Below are 22,834 nucleotides of genomic sequence, written 5' to 3' on the forward strand. Positions count from 1 at the left end.
GATAAACACACAGTGGTTTTCTCTTTGATTTAGCCTTCAGCTCAATCAGTAATATTAGACACCTCTATTTGTACAAGATTAATCACCTACGTCTGCTCTTATATCAAATCAGGGTCTCTTAACCTCCATTAGCATGGGTTTGAAACGCTGGCTCTATCAAACTCTCCAAACAATCAACAAGATGGAGAAAAAAAGCCGCTCACTTGGGAGGCAGCAGGGCTAGACACTACTGTCCTCACTAATCTTACTAAATACAGCTCATTTTCCTCCCTCTCTGAAGATTGAATTATTGTCAGATTGTGCTGGTCCTGAGGATTAGAGAAAGCCCAAGAAAAACAGCCCTAGCAGGGCCAGAGTTGGTGTTATTAATGGGGGTATCATTTCAAATAACCCAGAGCACAAGTTGCTCTCCCCCTGTTTCCAGTCACACATGCATTCCCAAACAATGCATTAAGTTTCCAAACTGATTATGTTACAGAAAACCAATAAACGCCTCTATAAATCATGCTCTGTAAAGTGTTAAATCAACTCTAATTGGATTAACATCAGCAGATATTATTAGCTGCCGACTGTTGGCTCTCCGGCGCACAGTTCCAGGGCTCTCCTTTCATAGAAACAGCCTTTCCACTTTCTGCTTAAGAGCTGTTACATGTTTCTTTCTCTCACAGCCTTTGTCTGTCTCATTAGGTGACTACTTACACAATAAGAGACGCTGAACAGTTTTGAATAATAATGATTGTACTAACTCAGATGACTATATTAGTATTAACAAGAGATCTGAAATCCAATTTGTTAACATGTCTTCAAAAACATATATTTAAAAAAAAGATTTACTCAACCTAATGTTGTTCCAAACGAGTTTTCTGTGGATCACAAAATGAGATATTTTGCAGAATCCACATACAAACCTGGTTGCTTGGTCCAGATGGCACAAATTTTTTTATGTGTGTGAATAATTTGAAAGCAATGACAGAGGGGAAGATTTTCAGAAATGTAATTATCAATAACTTAAATTTCAGTCCCCAGACAAACCAATCATATGGCTACAGTACAGATGAATTCATACATCAGTAAACCATATGGGATTTAGAACTAATACATGATGGATTAATTTTTATTCTTGGGTGATCTAGCCCTTTAAAAAAAAAAAAGATTTACTTATAATTATAGATCTGGGTTTATATGTGATCATGGACTCGTTAAAAATCACATTTACTGAAAGTCACCCTTACGATTTCAAATATTCCTAGCACATGGTTAGAAGTTACTGTACATTAAGCCATGATGCTCAAATGGGTCATGCAGGTTTGAATACAGCTTGCAACATCTCACAACCTTCTTTTAATCCTTTTCTACCCATAATTTTCAGTTATCTTTGTACTATCCTTTGAATAAAATAGCTAGAAGAAGGTCTAAAGTAAAAATCTGTTTCAAGCAGGACTGCCACTACAGCCTACGTCAACCCCAGCAAATCCTGCAATATTACACTGAGAATGAGCAGCAACTGCACTAGACCTCTAAACCCACCAAACACTCGCTTCATACTCAAAACACAAGGAATAATGCCTCCATTTAGTGTGGCTCGGGTTTCCACAAACGTTCTCTTTGGAGAAAACAATTGGGCGAATTTGAGATCCTGCAAGTGGCTTCGCAGCTGCTACAAGGAGGCAGACAGTGTGTACAGCGTAAATTATTCAGTAAATACCTCAATATAATGTACACTGCATATGTCCGGGCCTGTCTAAGGCTTTATTGGCCAGCTGGTCACCAATATGCTATCCGCAGACAAAGAGACCAAGCAGCTAGTACAATTCCATTACAGCCAGCAAGAGGGTGAGTGTGTGCGACAAAGTGCTTCCAAGACCTGTTCATTAATTGCGTGTGGAAAGTTGTTGGGAAATCATAATGGGAGTCAAGGCTTACAATCAAAGGCTGCAAGAGTAATGGAGCCACATTCAAAGGAATACATCACTCCGGCGCACTTGGCACTAAAGAAATACACAAACTTTAACAAAGGAGTGCGGGCAATTGGCAAGAGCGGCAGTCACTTGCTATTACTCACGTTGTGAGAAGTGAGGGAAACTCACTCCGTAATTGCAACCCTCTCCCAAACTGTTAACTGAAACAGTCATTAACTACAATAGCAACTTGGCTACTGCAGCCACAGCAAATTAGATCAGCGGCGTGACTGACTGAGTGACTGGGGGTAGGTACGGCTCTTCCAGGAGAAAACCAGAGAGTTGCGGAGGGAAGGAGGGAGAGAGAGAGAGAGAGAGAGAGAGAGAAAAAAGATGGTCAGGAACAAGTGTTTCACAAAGGTAATATGAAAAGCAGCTTCAGCCCGGAACAATATAAATACTCTTATCATCTGAATGTGACGCTAAACAAAACAGGAATCCTGTTTAAAACCAAACAAAACGAGGGTTAGACAGGCAGCGTAACACAAAGGAGGCTTTTTTTGCATATATGAACCAAAATGGCAATGAAGAGGCTCATTTGATAATCAGATAAAGAAACCCACATCAAGCTTGCACGCAATGGCTCACAATCGACTGGCCTTTTGGTAACCCTCCCCAAACTAAAAAGCTAGGCAACGGAAAACATAATGCAGAGACGCAACCAACCAAAATCACTCGCCCTTTATCCTATATGCCCCAAATTTGCTTATATTGATCTCCTGGATAATGAAAACAAAACTATATGCATAACAGAAAGCTACATTGAGATCAGAAGTCCATGTATAGAACTAGATTATTTACATGGTTTTATAATGCAAATATTAATATGGATAAATAAGTCTTTTATAAACAACAACAAGTCTGTTGTCTATTACAAGTTAAGAGTGCCTGCTTTGCATGTACTGTTTCACATTCACAGACTGTAACATATCTACAATTTAAAAAAAAATTCAAATGTTTTCATGGTATTCAGCTAGACTGGGAAGAAGAAGATTTCCTAGCAGAAGTCTGTTTAGTACTAAGCCCTTTAACTCATTACACGCAATTCAAACTGAAAGCTTACAACTGAAAATAAAATACGTAATTATATGTAAAAATGACGCTGAACAGTGGTGCAAGAAACATTTATTTGTAGAACTAAATAAAGTTTGTTTTTAGGATGTGTGAAACCTTGAATTAAAGAGCTTCAACCTTTTTTAAAAAGAAAAAAAGAAGAAAAAAGGAAAGCCTGGTGAATATTCAGATGTCAAAATTGCCTTTGTACTAATCTGGTGAGCATTATATTAGTACAAAGGTCATTTTGACATCTGAATATTCACCAGGCTTTCCTTTTTTCTTTTTAAAAAAGGTTTTAAAAAATATATATATATATACCTTCAAAAACACTAATCATTTAAACACTGTTAAATGTAAATTTTACAAATCTCCACATTTTTCATACTGTACATTATAATGTTGTGAAGCCAAAACTTGTAGCATATAAAAAAATAATTAATTTAATCTATTCATACAAAATAATAAATGATTTTAATATCGGATGTATCAGTTATCAAGAATTATGGGTTTCTCAGTATCAGCCAGAATTTAATTTCCCAGAGCATACCTATTTTTAATGGTTAAATATATGCAAGGGAGACAGGGCCATTCATCCAATATGCAAATAGACGTAAGGAAAAAAAGACAGCATGCAAATATTGTAATTGCATCACTGTCTGTTAGATTCGAATAGCGAATATTCTATATCCACTCACTTTAATCACTTCTAATCTTTAATCTTAATTTTAACTTTAAAACTTTACATAACGCAAATAGATTTTAACAGAAATACAAAACAAAACTCTCATGAGGCTGAAATTATATACAAAAAGATCATTTAAGTTTCATGTAAAGCAGAAGTGTAAAAATCCTAACCAGAATGTTTAATGAATAAGCACTGCCTTGCAAAAACTGTAATAAAAAAAACTGCATAAGTTGTCCTGCCTTTCTTTAAAAAAAAAAATGTTGCAAAAGTAAATTGTCGTTTACACAGAAGGAGCCACCCAGCTGCAAGTTGACTGCGGCACTAACGAGACAAAGTTTCTTCGGGAAGTGTCCCGCTTTCATGGTTGCCGGGATGTTTAATTACACCGGCTGCGTAGTGGGTAAAGAGAGGGGGAGGAGAGAGGAGGAGAGGCATCCCTCTCTTGACAGCCTAGCTGAGATTCCTCACCTGTCCAAGGCGGGAGACGCACCTGTCAGCGCACACTTAATCACCAGCGCACTCCGGGCCCAACCGGGGAGCCACACCACCACGCCGAAAATTAAAATGAACTTTCTTGCCACGCAGTTAAGAAGGCAAAAAAAAAAAGAAAAAAAAAAAAGAAACGCTGTCATTCCTCTTCCCCTCATTAATATTCTGAGGTTAAGAGCTTTTCAGCGAAACGTAATTAATTGAAGCTGAGCTGACAGTAAACAAGCAATTTCAAATTAAAGCAAAATGACAGGACCGTCATTTGTAAAATGTGAGCAGATTTTGGCGACAGATAAATGAAGGAAAATGTTAAGGAGGAAAAAGTGATGAAGATATTAATCTTCACCTGTCTGTGTCAGCGTGCCACTCATATCCGCGATGTTGCTCTCGATCCGCTGCAGATGCTTCTTGTCCTCTTTGCTGCCCATAATGAGGGGAAGGATGTATTTCTGCAATTAAAAACACGGCACGCTATTAGAATTCCACTCAGGAACAGGGAAAACAGGCCTGCGGACCAGGACATGCTCTGTTGCCAACTCAACAAATAGACAAAGGGCTAATCTATTAGCGTTAGCATAGTCAAACCAAAACTTAACCCTCACTGAAGGCTTCTTATGCTCATGGATTTTTTTAAAGAGCTCTATAAGCTTTACTATCAAAATATTGTGAAAGATTATTACAATTTAAAGTAAACATTTTGTATTTTAATATATTTTAAAAATGTAATTTATTCCTGAGATGGCAAAGCTGAATTTTTAGCAGCCATTACTCCAGTCTTCAGTGTCACAGTTGTGCTGCTTAATATTTTTGTGAAAACCATGATACATTTTTTGATAAGAAAGTTAAACAAAAAATAACAGTATTTATTTAAAATAGAAATGTTTTGTAACATTATACATGTCTTACTGTCATTTTATTTGATCAGTTGAATGCATCCTTATCAAAAAATGTATAGTGACCCCAAACTTTAATATATTCAATATTTTTTTCTGCCACAATAACAAAGAGGGGTTTTAAATGATCACAAGTAGGTGACAATCTCTTGAGCACATAAAATTTACATAAAATACAACTACAAATTTTAGAAATACTAGAATGCACTGTGATGAACAGCAGCCTTATAATAAACATTCCCCTAAAAAGAAGGCCTAAAACGACAAGCAGGGAATCAAATGGCTATTGTAAATCTTTTTTTTTTACTGAATGAAGTAATTATGAATCAGACTTAATAAAGCTATATTTAATAGCGTATACATGAAGACTATGCTTTACTATGTTTTACTATAGATTCTAGTACATCAGCACAATATATCAAACAAACCGAAATAAAAGAAATGAGAGAAAAAAAAAATCAATACTAGTGTTTGTGCTTGATTTCACAGTATCAGGTTCAGTATTGTGTTTGGCAACGGCAGATAAAACATCATTATATGAATTATGATTAATAGGCCTGCATTCATGCTGAAAAAAACAGGACCTTTTGTTTTTTTAATCCCTCTCAAAAGTCTTGTGGTTTTCTCACTTCATCCAGAGTAATTTGCCTCAATGGCTGACACTGAGGCCAAGAATTAAGCATCGGGGCATGACTCTGGGTTCAACATCATTAAGTCTTTTAGCCCACAGGCTGGCTTCTCCATTTGAACATGTCACCTTCTGAGGACAATTGCTTGTCAGAGTTTAAGCCTTGTAGAACAACATCTCCAAACACTGAGAATAAGAAGCAAAGGTCAGACGGCTGGCGCTTCCACTAGCTGCCGCCCGACTCTCACGCCAATGCTGTTATATTTACAAAAGCGCACGTCGATTTGTTTCCCTCGACAAATAAACAGCACATAGACGGGGAGATTAAAATGGCATTTGGTGAATAGCTGGGTGCTGTAAAGCGTAATGTGCGTGTGCAGACTCTCCGTCTGGAAAACAGTTGGCCTTAACAGGTTTTCACAGCGGCGCAACCGTTGTTGACACCGGCATAAGTAATAAACACTTTTAAGTTGAAAAAATCAGAATGAGTGTCAACACCAGGGTAGTTAATAAGAGAGCTGCTGTGAGAGCTGTTTACAATGTGCTCTATAGCATAAATAAAGTGGAGGTGGAGGACAGGGCATATGGTGGCACCGGTGAGCTGTTCCTCTGACATGACAGCAGTGAGAGCTCTCACACCAGGGAACTGCACCTCCAGCCACGGGCACAGATCCTCTCAACAGCAGAGACCCACACGGGGGACTGGAGAATCACAAACTCTGTGTGTGTGTGTGTGTGTGTGTGTGTGTGTGAGAGAGAGAGCATGAGACAGAACGAAAATGAGAAAGGAGTGGAAAAGAGAGTTACAGAGAACAGAAATGCATTTTTTTAGCATTTTCTAAAGAAATTATGAGTGGTGCTTGCCTGCACAAAAGTCAATTTCACAATGCTGTGAACGGTTGCTATTGCATCACTACACGTGTTCAGAGCGTTTTTCTTATTTCCTAGAACATCTCTAGGTCTAAGTCAAAAGAGCCCACACAAAAGTCTCTATTATATTGTCATCTCTAATCATGTCTGTTTTTTGCACATTTTATTGTCTGCCAAGTAAATATCTTAAATCCATTCTTTTTGTGAATTTGCTCAAATTGCTCATGGTTTATGGGCAATACACTACCATTCAGGAGTTTGGAGTTGGTAAGATTTTTGTTGTTGTTGTTGAAAGAAATAAATCTCTTAAGTTCACCCAGACTACATTTATTTGATCAAAAAATCTTTTTTTTTAAATATATTTTAAAATGTAATTTATTCCAGTGATTCCAAAGCTGACTTTTCAGAATTACTCCAGTCTTCAGTAGGGCTGCAACAAACGATTATTTTGAAAAAAGATTATTCACGATTATAAATCAACAAATCGTACATTATTTCAGAGATTAATCAATAGGCTTTGATCAATTAATACTGGGTTAAAATACTGGGTTATCATGAAATATTGTCCTATTCTAACTAATAAATAAAACAAGGAAAATGTTGTTTTAATGAACTTCGAGCCAAATGAACAGATCAGGTAGAGCTTTAGGTTTCTGTCCATTTCAGAAGTCCATTTGTTACAATGACTGGTACTGTGCTTTTTTTAGGGCAGGGCTTGGGCAATTTCTATACATAAGCTTACGATTTGCAATCAAATTCTGATATAGACTCCATTTGACTGAATATCGATTCATTAAGATATCAGATACGGTACATGTTAATTTTTCTCAAGGAAAAAAATCTCTCAACTAATGCTGTAAACTATACAGGGAACCCAGTTGCATTTAATGTAGTTTTTTATTTGCTGAAATTATAACTTTAATAAGAGGAAAATATGAATATAGTACATTGCTCCTGTCTAGAGTAAATTTTTCTAGCCAACTATCGAGTTTGTTTATTGAATGCCTTTTCTGAGGTAAAATTTAACAAGCTGTTTTATTGATGTCTTTCCGCAGTTGAAACACAGATTGAGCGATTACATGAGACTTGATAGGGATATTGATAAGTGATACCGTTTCTTTCATGTTGTTCATTCTCTGATGTTCATTCATATTTATTTGGTTCTATAACTAGGGTTGGGGATTTGCTCAAATAATAATAGTAACAATGAAACGACAATAGTAACAGTAATGACTTTCCTGAGCAAGCACCAGAAATGGGAATGAGTAAAAATGAAAGTTGATAAAAACGAGAGTTGATGTCGAATTCTCAAAAGATCATTTTGAGTATTGAACAAGCTACAGTTTCAGATTGTAAAACACACTCTTGTTAAAGGAAAATGTGACTTTTTGTGTTAAAATAACAGCAGTCAGGTGGGCTACTGGAGATGGAGACTGGTTTCGTAAACCCGCGTGTGCTGAGAGCTGCAGAGGAACTGACTGACTGAAGTGGCTGAGTGCAGACGGAAGCTTAGGAAGCTAAACATGAGTTCCTAATCATGACATCATGGGAGTTCCATTCGATGTCATTGCAAATGCTCTCTTAAAGCCCACTGCTCTATTTTCGTTGTCTTATTAAACACAGTAATGGAGTCCAAATGCCCCTGTGGGTAGTGTGGGTTTACCAAGAAACGGGGTCTATCTCTTACTCGACGGGGCCTGAGGGCCCACGCACCCATCCGCGCCCACGTACAAAATCGTGTGGAAAGCAGCACTGCCGTCGGGTTTTTCCGAAAGGGAAAACAAAGAAAAGATCTAGGGGTTGAGATGAGCTCATTCTGATGATGTTGGACAGATTGACTGTAACTACAATGATTTACTCAATGTAAATAAACTCACACAAAAGCAGAAATGCTGGGAAAAGCTTTAGTTCTCAGAAAAATGTATACATTTAAAAAAAAATTGCTATTGGTGGCTCTTACACATACCCGGTAGAGATGATAGAAGCCAAAGGCCATTCCTGCCATGATGACAGCCATGGCGCTGTAGTCTCTCCATCTGTAACCTGAGGGACCTGCAGGGACACACACAAATACAACAAGCCCATCTATTAGCCAAACGCTGGGAAAAGCTGTGGTGGACCTTCTGGTAGATGCCATATTTAATTTGACATGAAAGAAGCAAAACTGTGATGTACAGAAATACAGTGTATTCAATGGCTTCATCCTGCAACACAGGGCTTTCTGAGAAAATCTTATTTGTAAAATCATTCGTGTACATTTTTTGTTTGTTTTTTGCTTAAGATGGCACTGGTTACTCAGACCATTTCTGTGAATCAGAATAAAGTATCCATTTTATAATAATAATAATAATAATATAAATAATATAGTAATAGAACAGAATATAGTCATTCACAGAACACCCCTCATATTTTTTCATATACTAAAAAGCTTTAGTAAAAATACATGTATGTGAAAATTTGTAAATATGATTCTTGCTTGTGTTTTAGTAAAAAGCATGCGGGAAAGCAAACTTTACCGATATTTTAGCTAAATATTTAGAATCTCATGTTCTGCAACTTAGTGTTTGGTCAAAATTATGGTTAAAATTTTTTTATCCATGTGCAGAATGAATAATACAGCAAAAAAATATATATTTTTTAAAATATTTATATTAAATATTTTATTTAAAATGTTAAATATTTAAATTAAATATATTTTATAACAAATAATCTCCACAAAAAAAGAAAAGAAAAAGAAACTGCTGACTGTACTTCTACCCCTTGGCTTACAGCTTTATCATTTGCGTCAAACTACTGTAAAAAGGTGTCAACACTGGACTAAGTTTTATAGTTTATACAGGTCTATATGAATTGGAGCTCTTGTTCCTAGAAGGAGGGGGGGGGGGGGGGGGGGGATTCTGATTACACGTCGTAAACTACATCTGAACATCTAGATTAAGTACCACATTACTGTAAAACAGAAAATGAGCAATTTCATAAGCTATGACTGAGCTTAACGGAAACTCCCACATACAATATTTGAGGGGAAAAATCACTCTGTTAAGTGTAATTGTGATCTTAAAGAAATGGAAATGAGAATCATTTAAAAGATCACTCGCACGGTTTCTGCTGAAACCTCACACAAGTGCTCACAAGCGGTGAGATGAGGTGTGAATGTCACATAAGCGCAGTATTATCAGGGACTATCAGGAAATGAAAGCCCACATCAAAGGGTCCCTCCTCACCCCTCACCCTCATTTTCTGAGAGAGACAGTTGACCTGACAGAAAGTGAAAAACTCAGAAAAAACAGTTCAGTGCAGATTCAAAACAAAGAACATGCTCTGAAAACGCTCTTCTTTTAAAGTGAGATCAGACAGATATCCTGCTAACAGCTATAAGATTGAAGTTATGTATACAAGTCAACATTCTGATGATAAACCATATGAAAAATCAATGGTCAAACCATCCAGGTGTCAGAAAATTAACAATCAGGCATTAGAGGAAAAACTCAAGAGTCATTAGTCAGGCAAAACCATAGCCCCGCCCCAAACTCACATCATTGGTTGAGCCAATGCTGCCGTGTCGCGCTGGTCGGGAACCTCAAACAAACAAGCGGAGTTTTAAAAGCGTCTTTTCAGAGAATCCACTTACCAATGGCTTACATATAGCTGGCATATTAATGTTGGATATGAGAGAGTGTTGTAACATAAAATGACATAAAATGAAACTTCAGCTTTAAGTTACATTTTAACCAGCTTGTGAAAGCAAGAGCAGCAGTTTCAATTCACGCTGAGGCAATCTGGCAAGGCTCAGCCAACAGAAAGGAGGGAGAAATTATCATGCAAATGTTTAACGGCACACCAAACAGAGAAGTAATTAAAGCAAGCCTGGCTCTGGCAGGTCAACATGTCAGATACAAAATGCTCCATTTTGTAACATAGCGAGGTCTGCGGAACAGGTGTGTTACTGTAATTTGTTTAAATCTGCTCTACTGAATACAAATAGACAGGCTCGCTAATAGACTAGCAAAGCAATAGTACTTTTTCATTTTTTGCTAAACAGAGATAGCATAACTAAACAGGCAGTTTTTATCTGATTAATTATATGAGAGGTCTGTTAGGGACACCATAAATAAAATCTGGCCCTGATTCTTGAGCTTTTTTCCCCCCTTTTAATTAAAATGGTTTTAATGATCACTTACTACTCCTGAAACCATGATTTAAGTACATATGTATGTATTTCATATTTTATATATATATATAAATATATGTATTTAATATGTATATAATATGAAATACATATCTCCTTATATGTTTCATATATTATCATTTAAAGGGTTAGTTAACTCAAAAATTATGTCATTATTTACTCACCCTCATGTATTTCCAAACCCATAAGTTCCCCTTTCATTCATCTTTGGAACACAAATTAAGATTTTTTTTGTAATGAAATCTGAGAGATTTCTTTCCCTCCATTGACAGTTCATGTAACTACCACTTTGACACTTCAAAAAGTTCATAAAGAGATCATAAAACGGATCCATATGAATCAGGCAGTTTAGTCCAAATTTTCTGAAGAGATCATTGATCAGCCGAACATAAACAGAAGCTGAACCATACCTGCAACAAACCTCCCGCGGAAGCTCAAACGTGCTGCGTAAAACACAAGAATGAACCTCATTGCTTTGCGTTTATCATAACTGACGTGTGCATTGATGAATGTTTATATGTGAATAAAAGCTCAATCTGTTCATCATTTAAAGAGATCATGTCTCTTCAGAAAATTTTGAATAAACCGTTCAATTCATATGGATTACTTTTACAATCTCTTTATGAACTTTTGAAGTGTAAAAGTGGTGGTTGCTAGACTCTCAATGGAGGGACAGAAATCTCTCAGATTTCATTCAAATATCTTCATTTGTGTTCTGAAGATGAATGAAAGTCTTACGGTTTGGGATGACATGAAGGTGAGTAAATAATGACAGAATTTTCCTTTTTGGGTGAACTATCCCTTTAAGTAATCTAGCTAGCAAATATTTGTAATAAATATTTGACATTACTTTAGTATCTGACGCTGTTAATTCATATTGAATGATAAGCAGGTAAATGCTTAATTTGTGAGAAAATGTTATAATTGTAGGTAAAACGTTGGTGAAAACCTCAGATTGCTTCAAAATAATTTTCTGGTGCTTAAACATTTTTGCACTTTTGTAACCTCTCTTCTCCCAATACTCAAGAAACAGTGCCTTGAAGATAAAATCTGCCTGAAGACTGAAGCTCAGTGACATTCTACGTCTGCAAGCACATCAAAACATCAGCCAACCTGCAACTGACTAAAGCTTCCATTTTAAGGACTTCTGTCAACATCACTTTTTGTATCAATGGTAAACACCACATTAACTAAGTGTCCTTGCGAGAGCATGGCGTGCAGGAAACACATGATGACAGTTTGGGCAAGGCCTTGAGCTTAGACCCTGACCGATCTGACCGATCTCCTACTTCAACTCGAGATCCACACGGGACTCCTTCTTCCACATCGGTAACACCTCCACCTCCACTTTCCACTCCTGCTTTTTATTTGGTCACTTAAGGTGTGAGCATGGCCTCCATTCCCCTTTTTTCCAATCTCCGTTCAAATTTATTGGGTTCAGAAAAGGCCCTACTGTCCTTCTGCCGCTTGAAAATAGAGATCAGAGTATCCATTACTCCGACAGAGATGGATGCAGGTCCCAACGCATCGTCCCCATAACAAGGACATCAAAGAGAGGGACCCCCTCTTTCCAACCTGACCCCCGCGAAGATCTCCTCACTCTCCCCTCATTATGCCATTCTCTCATAGCCGTTTTGATATAAAACCCCCCACTCTAGTGGGGCTGAAGCCTAACTACATGGCCATCCCATCAACATCGCTTTCATTACAAAACATGAGATGGCGGGGAGTCAAGGACAGGGTGGCAATAAATGAGGGTGGAATACATCTGGAATCATTGTCATACAGGTTAAGCATTATGCGAACTTCATTCAGGATTGGTAAATCAGCGGCCGGCCTGGAGCTCATAACCCGCAGAGGTAATAAAGATAGAGGCTGCAGAAAGGCCCTCGGCAGGCCAACCAACCACAGATTGTCGTAACGGCGCGGACATCATATCGCAAGGCCGTGTCGGAATTAATTATGTGCCTACGCAAAAATTATGCCGTCCGCCACTCATTTCCTTTGAAAACCATTTGCTTTAGATAACAGTTATGTTTGGGCGCTAATAAAAATATCTGCACGATATTCAAAAGTATTCCACACATTCTGTTTTGAATTGATGTACAGGCGAAGGTTTAAATAGGATTATGGGAGCACAGAGGAGATGTCTTCGATGGGGGACTCATTTAATATAGTCACGCACCATTTGGTAGAGAAAATCTACTAGACTAGACGTGTCATATTTAAGGAGCGCATGGGCCACGAAAACATACAGTGAGGGGGACAGGTGGAGGGGTTATAGGGTAGACCACCTATCCTAGCAAAAGCGATTGTGGTTATACTCACTGTACGGGGCCAGTGGAACAGGGTGAGTGACGTGCGTAGGCCCGGGAACAGCCACAGTCAGCGGCTCATCCACACCACCGGACCGCTGGATGGCAAGATCGACCTCCTCATCGGTCAGACCTGCACAGAAAGAACGTGGTATGACATTAAACAAATCACCACTATAAGATATTTACAAAAACATTAAAATATATATTTTATATACAAGGTAAGTGTGCATATATTTTTGGTCACATTCACAGACATTGTAAATAAGTCATTTGGTATTTCTAGACTCATTTTAAGTAGTCTACCTAGTAAATATTTGTAATAAATATTAGACTAATTTTGTATCTGATGGTATTGAGAGTGATAGGCAAAGGAAAACAACTGAGAAAATCAAAGGTTTGTAGGTAAAAACATTGGGGAAAACCTCTGAACAGATTTCTCCAAAAAGCACTTTTGTAACCCCTCTTCTCCCAGTATTCAAGAATCAGTGCCTTGTCAAAAGATAATCTGCCTAAAGACAAGCTGAAAATCCCTGAAAACTCCAAAAACAGTGTAATGGGAGAGGGAAAAGTGGTGATATAAATGGAAGCGTGTCATTGACTGTCCTTTGCAACCTGCAAATAAATCTAAACGTTAAAACTCTTGCTAAACTAGGTTAATAGCACTATAAGCGGCAGACGTAGACCCGGATGAGCGGCTCTGGAGGTCCAAAGCTCTGAGCTCCACTCCATTACAGTCAGATCTCAAGAACAGAGCCTGTCTATTTCCTGCCGCTATATTTCCCCAGGTAGAGCTCAGCGGAACCCCAGACAGATAAAATGCATTATTTTAATTTCTTCATTGTAATGTAAATGTATTACATAATTTTGCAAATGCCAATATAATTTAATCTTCAGATCTTTTTTAATGATTTTAGTGGTGATTAAATTGCATAGAGGTCTCTAATGGAAAATGACAGGAGAGGAAAGAAAAAAAAAAAAATCTAATATTAATATTTCCTTTTGTGGGAAAAAAAGCTGGTTTATTTCCAACACTGCATGCAGTCATTGGTCTGTGTCTTGTCTTGATTAAGCGTCACGATGCGGGCCTAAACAGAGCTGTGATGGGGAAGACGGCAAACAAGAGACCGGAGAAACACTGGGAAAGGAAAGACAGAGGCGGAAAAAGCCTGTTAGTTGAATGTACTTGTGCGTTGACATTTAATGAAGACATAAAAGCGGGGAAAACATTATGGGCTTCCTCTACAATTGGCACATAAAACCCAAATGCTTTAACATCTCCATTTAGAGCCAATGGTTTAAAAAGGCTCCAGTTTCTATTAAACTGTAAGTTACACATATCAATTTAATAAATCTACTGAATCCTACAATACACACACACTCCCTCTGACCTTTGTTTGTCCACAGTAGACTGGAGTGTGTCACGTCTGTCATTGCGTATTTAGTCTCTCTCTCGCACGCTCTTGCTCTGTTTACTGGAGATATCCCCTTGGGCATTGCGCTACTCTATTCCACATGCTTTCATACGGCACGGCTGCCTGCCAGAGAGCCAAAAGGCTGAGCTTTGCTCCAAATTGAGCTGTTTAAAGAGCAGACAGCAAGCTGTTTTTGCGCTGTAATACACACATCATAAATGTGGCAAATGCCAGTGCCACATGTGCTTAAATAGAGCGGGGAGAACTGAGAGCTTGGCAGAGAACAGAGTCTGAGCCTGTTCAGCCCTGTCTGCTGTCTGCTGGGTATGAAATCACAGTCACACTTCATAGAGCCACACTAACACTGCAAAACAATACAAGAGCGCAGCGGAGGTAGGGATGCATAGTTAATCAGGCGGTTTTATCGCTGCGTTTCATGCTTTTCCAGTAAAAGTTTCAATTTATGACTGTGAGAGAGTTTAATTATAGGAATATGGGAATTTTAGGTTAAAAAAAATGGCTTGTTGTCCGTAGGCATAACATGATGTATTACTACTGTTACTGTCCAGAACAAAAAAGTGGCTAAAGCCAAAAAGTGGCCTTGAGTGGCTTTCATCATCCTCATAATCAAAACAAATCATTCCTCCTCTAAACAATATATGCCACCGTTCAAATGTTTTGGGTCAGTTACATTTTTTTGAAAGAAATGAATAATTTTCTTCATCAAGGATGCATTCAATTTAATTAAATACAATTATATTTCTATTTCAAATAAATGTTGTTCTTTTGAACTTTCTGTTCATCAAAGAATCCGTGTATTAACTGTTTTCAACAAAGATAATAATAAGACATGATTGAGCATCAAATCAGCATATTAGAATGATTTCTGAAGGATCATGTGACACTGAAGACTGGAGAAATAATAATCATCACAGGAATAAATGACATTTATAACATTAAAATAGAAACCAGTTCTTTTAAATTGAAATAATATATCTAGTTGTAGTTTAAACTAACTACAGACTGTTATATTTGTAAAACAAATGTAGAAACTTGAGCCGCATTAACAGTGAACGTGCAGCCACGGGTAAGCAATTATCTGTATTTTATAACCACTTCAGATGTGGCTCATCCAATCAGAGTATGTAGTCAGATGAAAATTACCTAGTTATTTAACAGTTTATGGAGGTTTTTGAATGGCAGTTTCCACTTGAGATAGCAAGAGGACACAGCAGCAAAATGTTAACGTCCAGAATTTATGACACATCTCTCTCTACATTTAACCATATTCTCCTTTACTGTCAAGAATGATATTAACAAAATTTATACCGCCACCATTTTCAATAAAATGACCATGTAGCCAGTTTTACCTCTCTTGTGGAAAACTCTAGGTTGAGGTCAAAGTTAAAAGGAGGGCAGTTTCTGTGGAGGTTGAAATGGCCCTGAAAAAATGTTGAATAATTTAAGGCAAATATTGGTCATCCTGTCTTGCATGGCATTCAAAGTGCCAGGAAGCAGCCATGGCCATGTGCTGAGCTGGTGCAGTCAGCCTGTACTGTCCAATAAGCAATAATGTGTCCCTGGACTCCCTATTCATCTGACCACACCAGACTGCTTGGTGGCAGACTATTGAATGAGACTTGGAGGCCCCCCTCTCATTTCCTCTCACTCACCTCACCGTAAAGGCACTATCAGGAAGTTCACGTTTTCGTGAGTTCACCTCAGAACGAGCAGGTCGTTTTCTAAGGACATAATGAACAAATATGTACATATTTGTAATGTCATTTGAATTCTTAAATAGCACCCACTGCGCAACTACAAAGTGGTCCTCCGTGCACCCGAATAAGATGCATGCAAATTCATTAACGCGTTTGCTTTTCTTTCGGGTTTTCGGACTCACTCAGCTGTTTTGTCTCCTCTGATGCCTTTATTACAAAGAAAACGGGACGACAAATGAAAGACCTTTGAGGTCCAATTTAAAAGAAGGACAACAAGAGTGAGTTTTACATATAAAAGGAAAAGGACACAAAAAGGAAACAAGAAATTTATTAGTTTCCAAAACCTGTGGAATGACCCCTTGGACCTCCATTTCAGATCGACCCGCCGGTAGATGAAATTTTTTAAGGCATAAATTACATCTAATGACGACACCGTAAAAAAGAACAATAATGGAAAGCTATTCTGTATTTCATTATACTGTATTATTTGGTGCACCTGATACACGCAGAGCCTGTTTATGAGTCACCATATTAGCAGATGCTCAGTCGAAGCATTTGCTTTGACCTTGCCATTCTCATTGGGGCATGAAATTACGGTGGTGGCACCACGATATTACAGCTATAAATACTGTAAACTGCATATCTGGGCTACGTTTTCTATTGTCTTTCAACATAAACCTGATCGGTATTTATTTAAAGGAAAAGCCATTGCTCTCTGTATTATTTATGGCTCTATTTTCTGGGCTCTTATTTTCAGGATGTTTTTTTTTTTCCCAGCCTTTTTTTAAAGAGTGATGAGGCGACTCATCCAGCCATAAAGTGCAGTTCTCCAATTTTGGCACTTGTGAACTTCATAGGGTATGAACAAGCTCACAGGGACAATTATAAAAGTGCTTACTGAAAGGCTGTCAAAGGTGGCTGCTCTTTTTTCAGCAGACCAACAAGGCTTGGATGAAATCGCTTGGTGAATATTACTTCTTATTATAATAATAATACCAGATTGAACAACAAGAAAAATACTTAAGGTCGTAAAGATGGAGGTCACCGAGAGCGTTTCTGTGAGATTTCACATGTCAAGTCCATGTCCCACATGATTGCATGCCTTAAATAATGACCGCTCTCATAGCGTATTCATTTATGTATTAAAAAAAGGACTCTGGTCATTTTCCTGCTTTATCGCCTTCTCCTGATGACAAAGTGAAAAGCGACTGGCCTAGGTGGCGCCGTGGAGTAATTTATAACCACATCAATCCCTTTGTCTTTTATGCAGGCCTTGGTCATTGCCATTCCTGTCCAAGAGGTGAGTCGCATCACCTTACTTGCAAACTCTTTCCTATTAATATCAGGGATGATGAACCATTTCTTTACCTTCATGTTGTGAGCGGTATTACACCTGCAGTGCACCAGTGTCCCTCATGGCCCTTTGAGCATAATGAAATGACTACAGGAAGAACACTAGCGAGGTCAGAGATCAGAGCGCCGAGCCTTAGCGGCTTGTGTCTCACCCGGAAGTCCACATGCTGGTTTAAAGGAAGCTACCGGGTGAAGTTTGTGACCGGACAATGCAGAAAATCCATGACTTTCTCTGTTGGAAAAAAGCTGAGGAAAAACAGTATTACATCCCTGATTACACAACGTGGAGACAGTAAATGAAGGACAGTAAATTCTGTACCGCTGCCAACTAGCAGTCATCTGAGAAATTCAGCCTGTAGTTTTTAAGATAACGACATATCAGCGGGCACACTTCATTTTTAGTGATTTCCCCTGAGTGAGAACACAATTTAATGTCGTTCATAATTAAAATATCATTTATTAGAAACAATACTCTGTTGAGAATGCGTTTACACTTAACTAAATGTTGTTAAGAGCACAGAACGTGTTTTTGTATTCCACTGCGCTGCTTTTCCATTGATTTTCTAAGAAATTTAGATCGTGTTCACATCTCGCCTAATTTGCGACTTATGACACGCCATTCTAAAACGCAGCGTTCATGTTAAAAGAAGTTAAACTTATAAAAAACAAGCCACAAGACCTTGCAGTATCGCGTTTTCCGAGGCTATACAAGTAGTTCTGTGCCAAATAAATTTTAATTCTTTCGTTATGACCGAAACTAATGACTTATGATACAGTGAATGAGTCATTAGACTGATTCAGAAGGATGACACATGAGTTTAAGACTTTTGATTTGTCTTAAAAGTCAACAGTTCACAAAACATTCAATTCATACTGAAACCTTATACTAAGCAACAACAAAATGTATTCTACCATAGTTCTGCGAATTCAGCAATGACACAGACGAATAGTAATTTATAAAACATTGGTCTATCTGTGAATTAAAAATGTTTTGTTAAAAAATACAATATTATAATAATAATACAAAAATAAAAATAAAATAATAATGAGTGAATTAATAATTAAAAATATTTGTTTAAAATCTTTAGAACAAATGCATCTGAAAAGTGATTACAGAGTGCTACCCACTAAGTTGACATCACTAAACCCACATGCTTGTTAGTGTACGTCAATCAAGATACTGAGACATAGACTGAAGCCATAACTGGCAGAAAAAAAGCAAAGAAATGTTCGTCTGCAGATCTTTCTCAGTACGATAATTTTGGGCATTATTGGTAAAATTGTTCAGACCACAGTAATTACAGTGTAGCGATTACATGCGGCTTCTTTAAACCACCTTTCTTTAAGGACAGCTCATACAATTAACACAAGCCAAGATAATAAGTACATATACACCCACATTTGGAAAGCTCAATCAAACAGTGATGTAATGATGTTCTGGGAGATTCACAATTTACACTAAAATGACCTGCTTAGAAAACATTAGCGCATATCTCTGAATGCTTACCGAGACCAAATCACATTCCCCTTGAAAAGAGAGGGAGACAGAAATACTGAGAGAGAGTGAAAGGGGTGGAAATCACGGAGGTATCCTTCAGCACGGATTAGAGCATAAGGCATGTAAATAATACGTGTAGGAGAGATTGTTGTGTAAAGACGCTGCAACATGTAATCAAAGTGCTTCCTATTTTCCCCTTCATCAGCTGCCCGCCACTATGGCTGCTTGCTGCAGGAATCCAATTTAACTCCCCACTCCACCAGAAGATGGTATTGTTTTATTTTATGGGGACTTTGACATTTCTCACCGTTATTATAGAGCAAAACTGGAAAATATTTACATAAATATGCCATTAAACTGTATTAGAAATTAAGATGGATGGATATTAAGGTCTTGTTTGGGGGGGGGGAGTGACTGACCCGAAATCTGATCTCTGATCTTTGTAACGTCCATGATGCTCCTCTTCTACTTCATCATGACGGACAGATCAACAATGTCACCTTATAATATTGCCTTATACTGATTCCAAACCTGGTAGTACTTGAAAAGATTTGAATGTTTTGTTAAACCTATGAAACAGAAATTTCTTTACAATGCAAAAAAGCACTCTGAAATGTCATTTCCTGATCCTGTTTCCCTTTCTCCTCTTTCTCATAATCTCATAATGTCATATCAAGGCATAAAAAATAAATATATATATACACATATACATATACATATACACATATATATATATATATATATATATATATATATATATATATATATATATATATATATATATATATATATATATATATATATACACACACACATATATATACATATATACAATTTCAAGTATTTAGTTGTTCATTTGTACATAATTTGGGCTTCCAGCTCATAAAACCCACGAAAACAGGATTTAAAAAAAATGTGAATATTACATGAAATCACACAGTAATTACACAGTGATACCATGGTCATTGAACCAGGTTTTGGTTATTTTGGCAGTGTGGGCAGGTGCAAATCCTGCTGGAAAATGAAGTCAGCATCTCCATAAAGCTTGTCTGCTGAAGGAAGCATGAAGTGCTCTGAAAATGTCCTGGTAGATGACTGCGTTTTCAGAGCACTTCATGCTTCCTTCATTTTCCAGCAGGATTTGCACCTGCCCACACTGCCAAAAGAACCAAAACCTGGTTCAATGACCATGGTATCACTGTGTAATTACTGTGTGATTTCATGTAATATTCTAGTTTTTTGAAATCCTGTTTTCGTGGGTTTTATGAGCTGGAAGCCCAAATTATGTACAAATAAACAACTAAATACTTGAAATCGTTTAAGTTGTGGGCCCTGAATCTATAATCTATGGAAGTTTAACGTTTTGAATGGAATTATGGAAATAAATAAACTTTTCCATGATATTCAAATTTTTTGGAAAGGGTCTGTATATATATATAGGTTTTTTTGAAATTTTAACAATAAATAACATAGCAGGGCTGTCAAAAATAACTAACTATTTATGCAATGGTATGTAGTTAACAGCTTATGTAGCTATTTTGTTAAGGAAATAAAACTATACTATATAATAATAGGGGTAGGCTACATTAAGGCAATTTGTGTGAATTGAAGTCAATTTCTACAACAGAGCTCTATACTCATCTCACACTTCACAACAATACACCGCTCTTTCCTATTTTCATCCCATCAAGTGTCTCAGACTATAAAACCAACCAATAACAAACTAAATGCAGTTATAAAATATAAGCTTCCAGCCTATATTTCTCATACTGTTTCAGTTTGAGGGGAAGCAACTGGGTGAGTCTATTTTTCACCCACAGTATTGATTGCTTTTAGTTTAAAAGTGACTCATTGTAATAATGCCACTTTAATAATATTAAATATAATGCTAAATTATATACAGTGTAATATGAGTTAAAAAGGGACAGATTTCTGGTCTGGGGTTGATGAGGGGGTACTTAATTCTTAGTGATGTGGCAAAGGGTGTACTGTACATATACTGTATAAGAAACAATCGGGAAAACCGTTGTAAAGCACTGATCAGTGGAAAAAAAACTATAAAATGAAATGCGAGATAAAACTTAGCACAAATGGTTAAATGAAGCAATGATGCACAAAATGATATAGTGTGGATTACAGACAAAACTCTTAAATGCCAAAGATAATCTAGACGAGTACATCAACCATTACTATTGAAGAATTTGTTCCTGCATTTAGCAATTATTAAATTGACCTTGGCTTAACCCTATCCTTAATTAATAGGTGTTAGCCATAAACAGTGAAAATTAAATGTCACCTTCATAACCACTGATCCGTCATTTCAGCTAGCTTTTTTTTTTTAAGGCATGCTTTAATATGAACGATGTTAATCAAATTAAACTTTCGAGAAAACTCCAGGAATGGAGCTGAAAACACTGCACGAACAACACACAGAGCAGCACGTTAAAATTGCTTCTGTGAGCTCAGCAGGGCACTGGGAAAATGGTAAATTTCAGGAGAAATTTAATAAGGAGAAATTGGCTTAAGATTACTCAGCACTTTGCTTCTAGATTAGTCTCCCTCCTACCCTTCAAATTGCACGAGTTGCTTTCAGAGTGATACAACATTGTGACATAATTACATTGTTGAAGGTGAGGCTCAGTAGAAATGGCTCGGTGCTGACACAAGACGATTTTCCAGCACATGCAAATTCACAGACGGCTCACTTTAAAGCCTGCGCTCTTCTTCCATTTGAGGGACTAGTCAAAACAAAACAAAACCGTTTGCATGTAGACAAAAGGTTGCTGATTGCGAGCCACAATTAAAACAAAAAGGTCATTGTGACTTTAATCCGAAATCCGTCCTTAACAACAAGCATTATGAACTGTACGTACAGTACTTACAAATCATTCCTAAATCATGCTGGCTTAATTAAGCCGTCGCAATGGGAAAGTCCATTGAGAGGATATTGAATAGTTGTCTATTCCAATGTTTAACATATTTTCATAACTACGTGACAAGTGGCAATATCACAGCGAAGTGGTCCTCGGGGTGCAAGCGGCTGCGCGTCCCACCCAAAATTGCATGAGCGAGCAGAGAAAACGTAAGAAATTAAACTTGAAGCGTTGGTGATAACTCGTCCGCTGTGGTTGTAAACATTTTTGTGCTCTGAGTTCTATCAATAACCTCTCGGTTACAAGGGTCGGTAATTAAAAGGCTAGTGACCTGGAAATAGTGTCCTCGTTCGAAGATCTCCAAATGTCCGCATAAAAAATACAACATCAAATTAGAATAGCAATAGCACAAGGCCGAGTCTTCCAGCTATAGATCTATTGATGTTCAAACACACCCTGGGGACACATTGCCATGATAGTCCTGAGTTCACCGTGTTCCCTGGTTTTGCTGTTCGGAGGGGTCAAAGTCAATCTAAATATACATTATACACACACATACAAAATAGAGACTTGCACACAGATACATGCATGTATGAATTATAAATAACACAAACATAGTGGGGTCTGAGAGCACATGATCGTCAGGTTTTGAACAGATTTCTGGAATCAGCTCGAGCGCTGCTGTCATTAAAGAAAAATGTCAAAAATGAACAAATATTAAAATTCATGTTAGCAAATAAAGTGTTTTTCTCTAAATATTGTTGTTGATAATATAATTTTAATAAAAAAAAAAAAAAAAAAAAAAGAATTAGTACTTTAAAAAGTACCTAGAAGAGTGCAAAGCTTTCCGAGCAAAACAGTTATCAATCAGACTTCAGGACCACACTGTTCATT

At 37.4% G+C, this 22,834-nt stretch overlaps 1 protein-coding gene across 1 annotated transcript in view; it reads right to left on the reverse strand.

Annotated features, from left to right (window-relative positions):
* The window catches only part of pex14 (peroxisomal biogenesis factor 14), a 68,154-nt gene that overhangs the window by 13,097 nt on the left and 32,223 nt on the right, over positions 1 to 22,834 (reverse strand). The window contains exons 4-6 of the mRNA XM_084428887.1: positions 13,097 to 13,216; positions 8,546 to 8,631; positions 4,535 to 4,637 (exon numbers count right to left, since the gene is read on the reverse strand). Coding sequence (XP_084285013.1) covers positions 4,535 to 4,637; positions 8,546 to 8,631; positions 13,097 to 13,216 — 309 coding nt within the window. The remainder of the gene's footprint in view (positions 1 to 4,534; positions 4,638 to 8,545; positions 8,632 to 13,096; positions 13,217 to 22,834) is intronic.

The sequence above is a fragment of the Rutilus rutilus genome (assembly GCF_951802725.1).
Source record: "Rutilus rutilus genome assembly, chromosome: 13".
NCBI lineage: Eukaryota > Metazoa > Chordata > Actinopteri > Cypriniformes > Leuciscidae > Rutilus > Rutilus rutilus.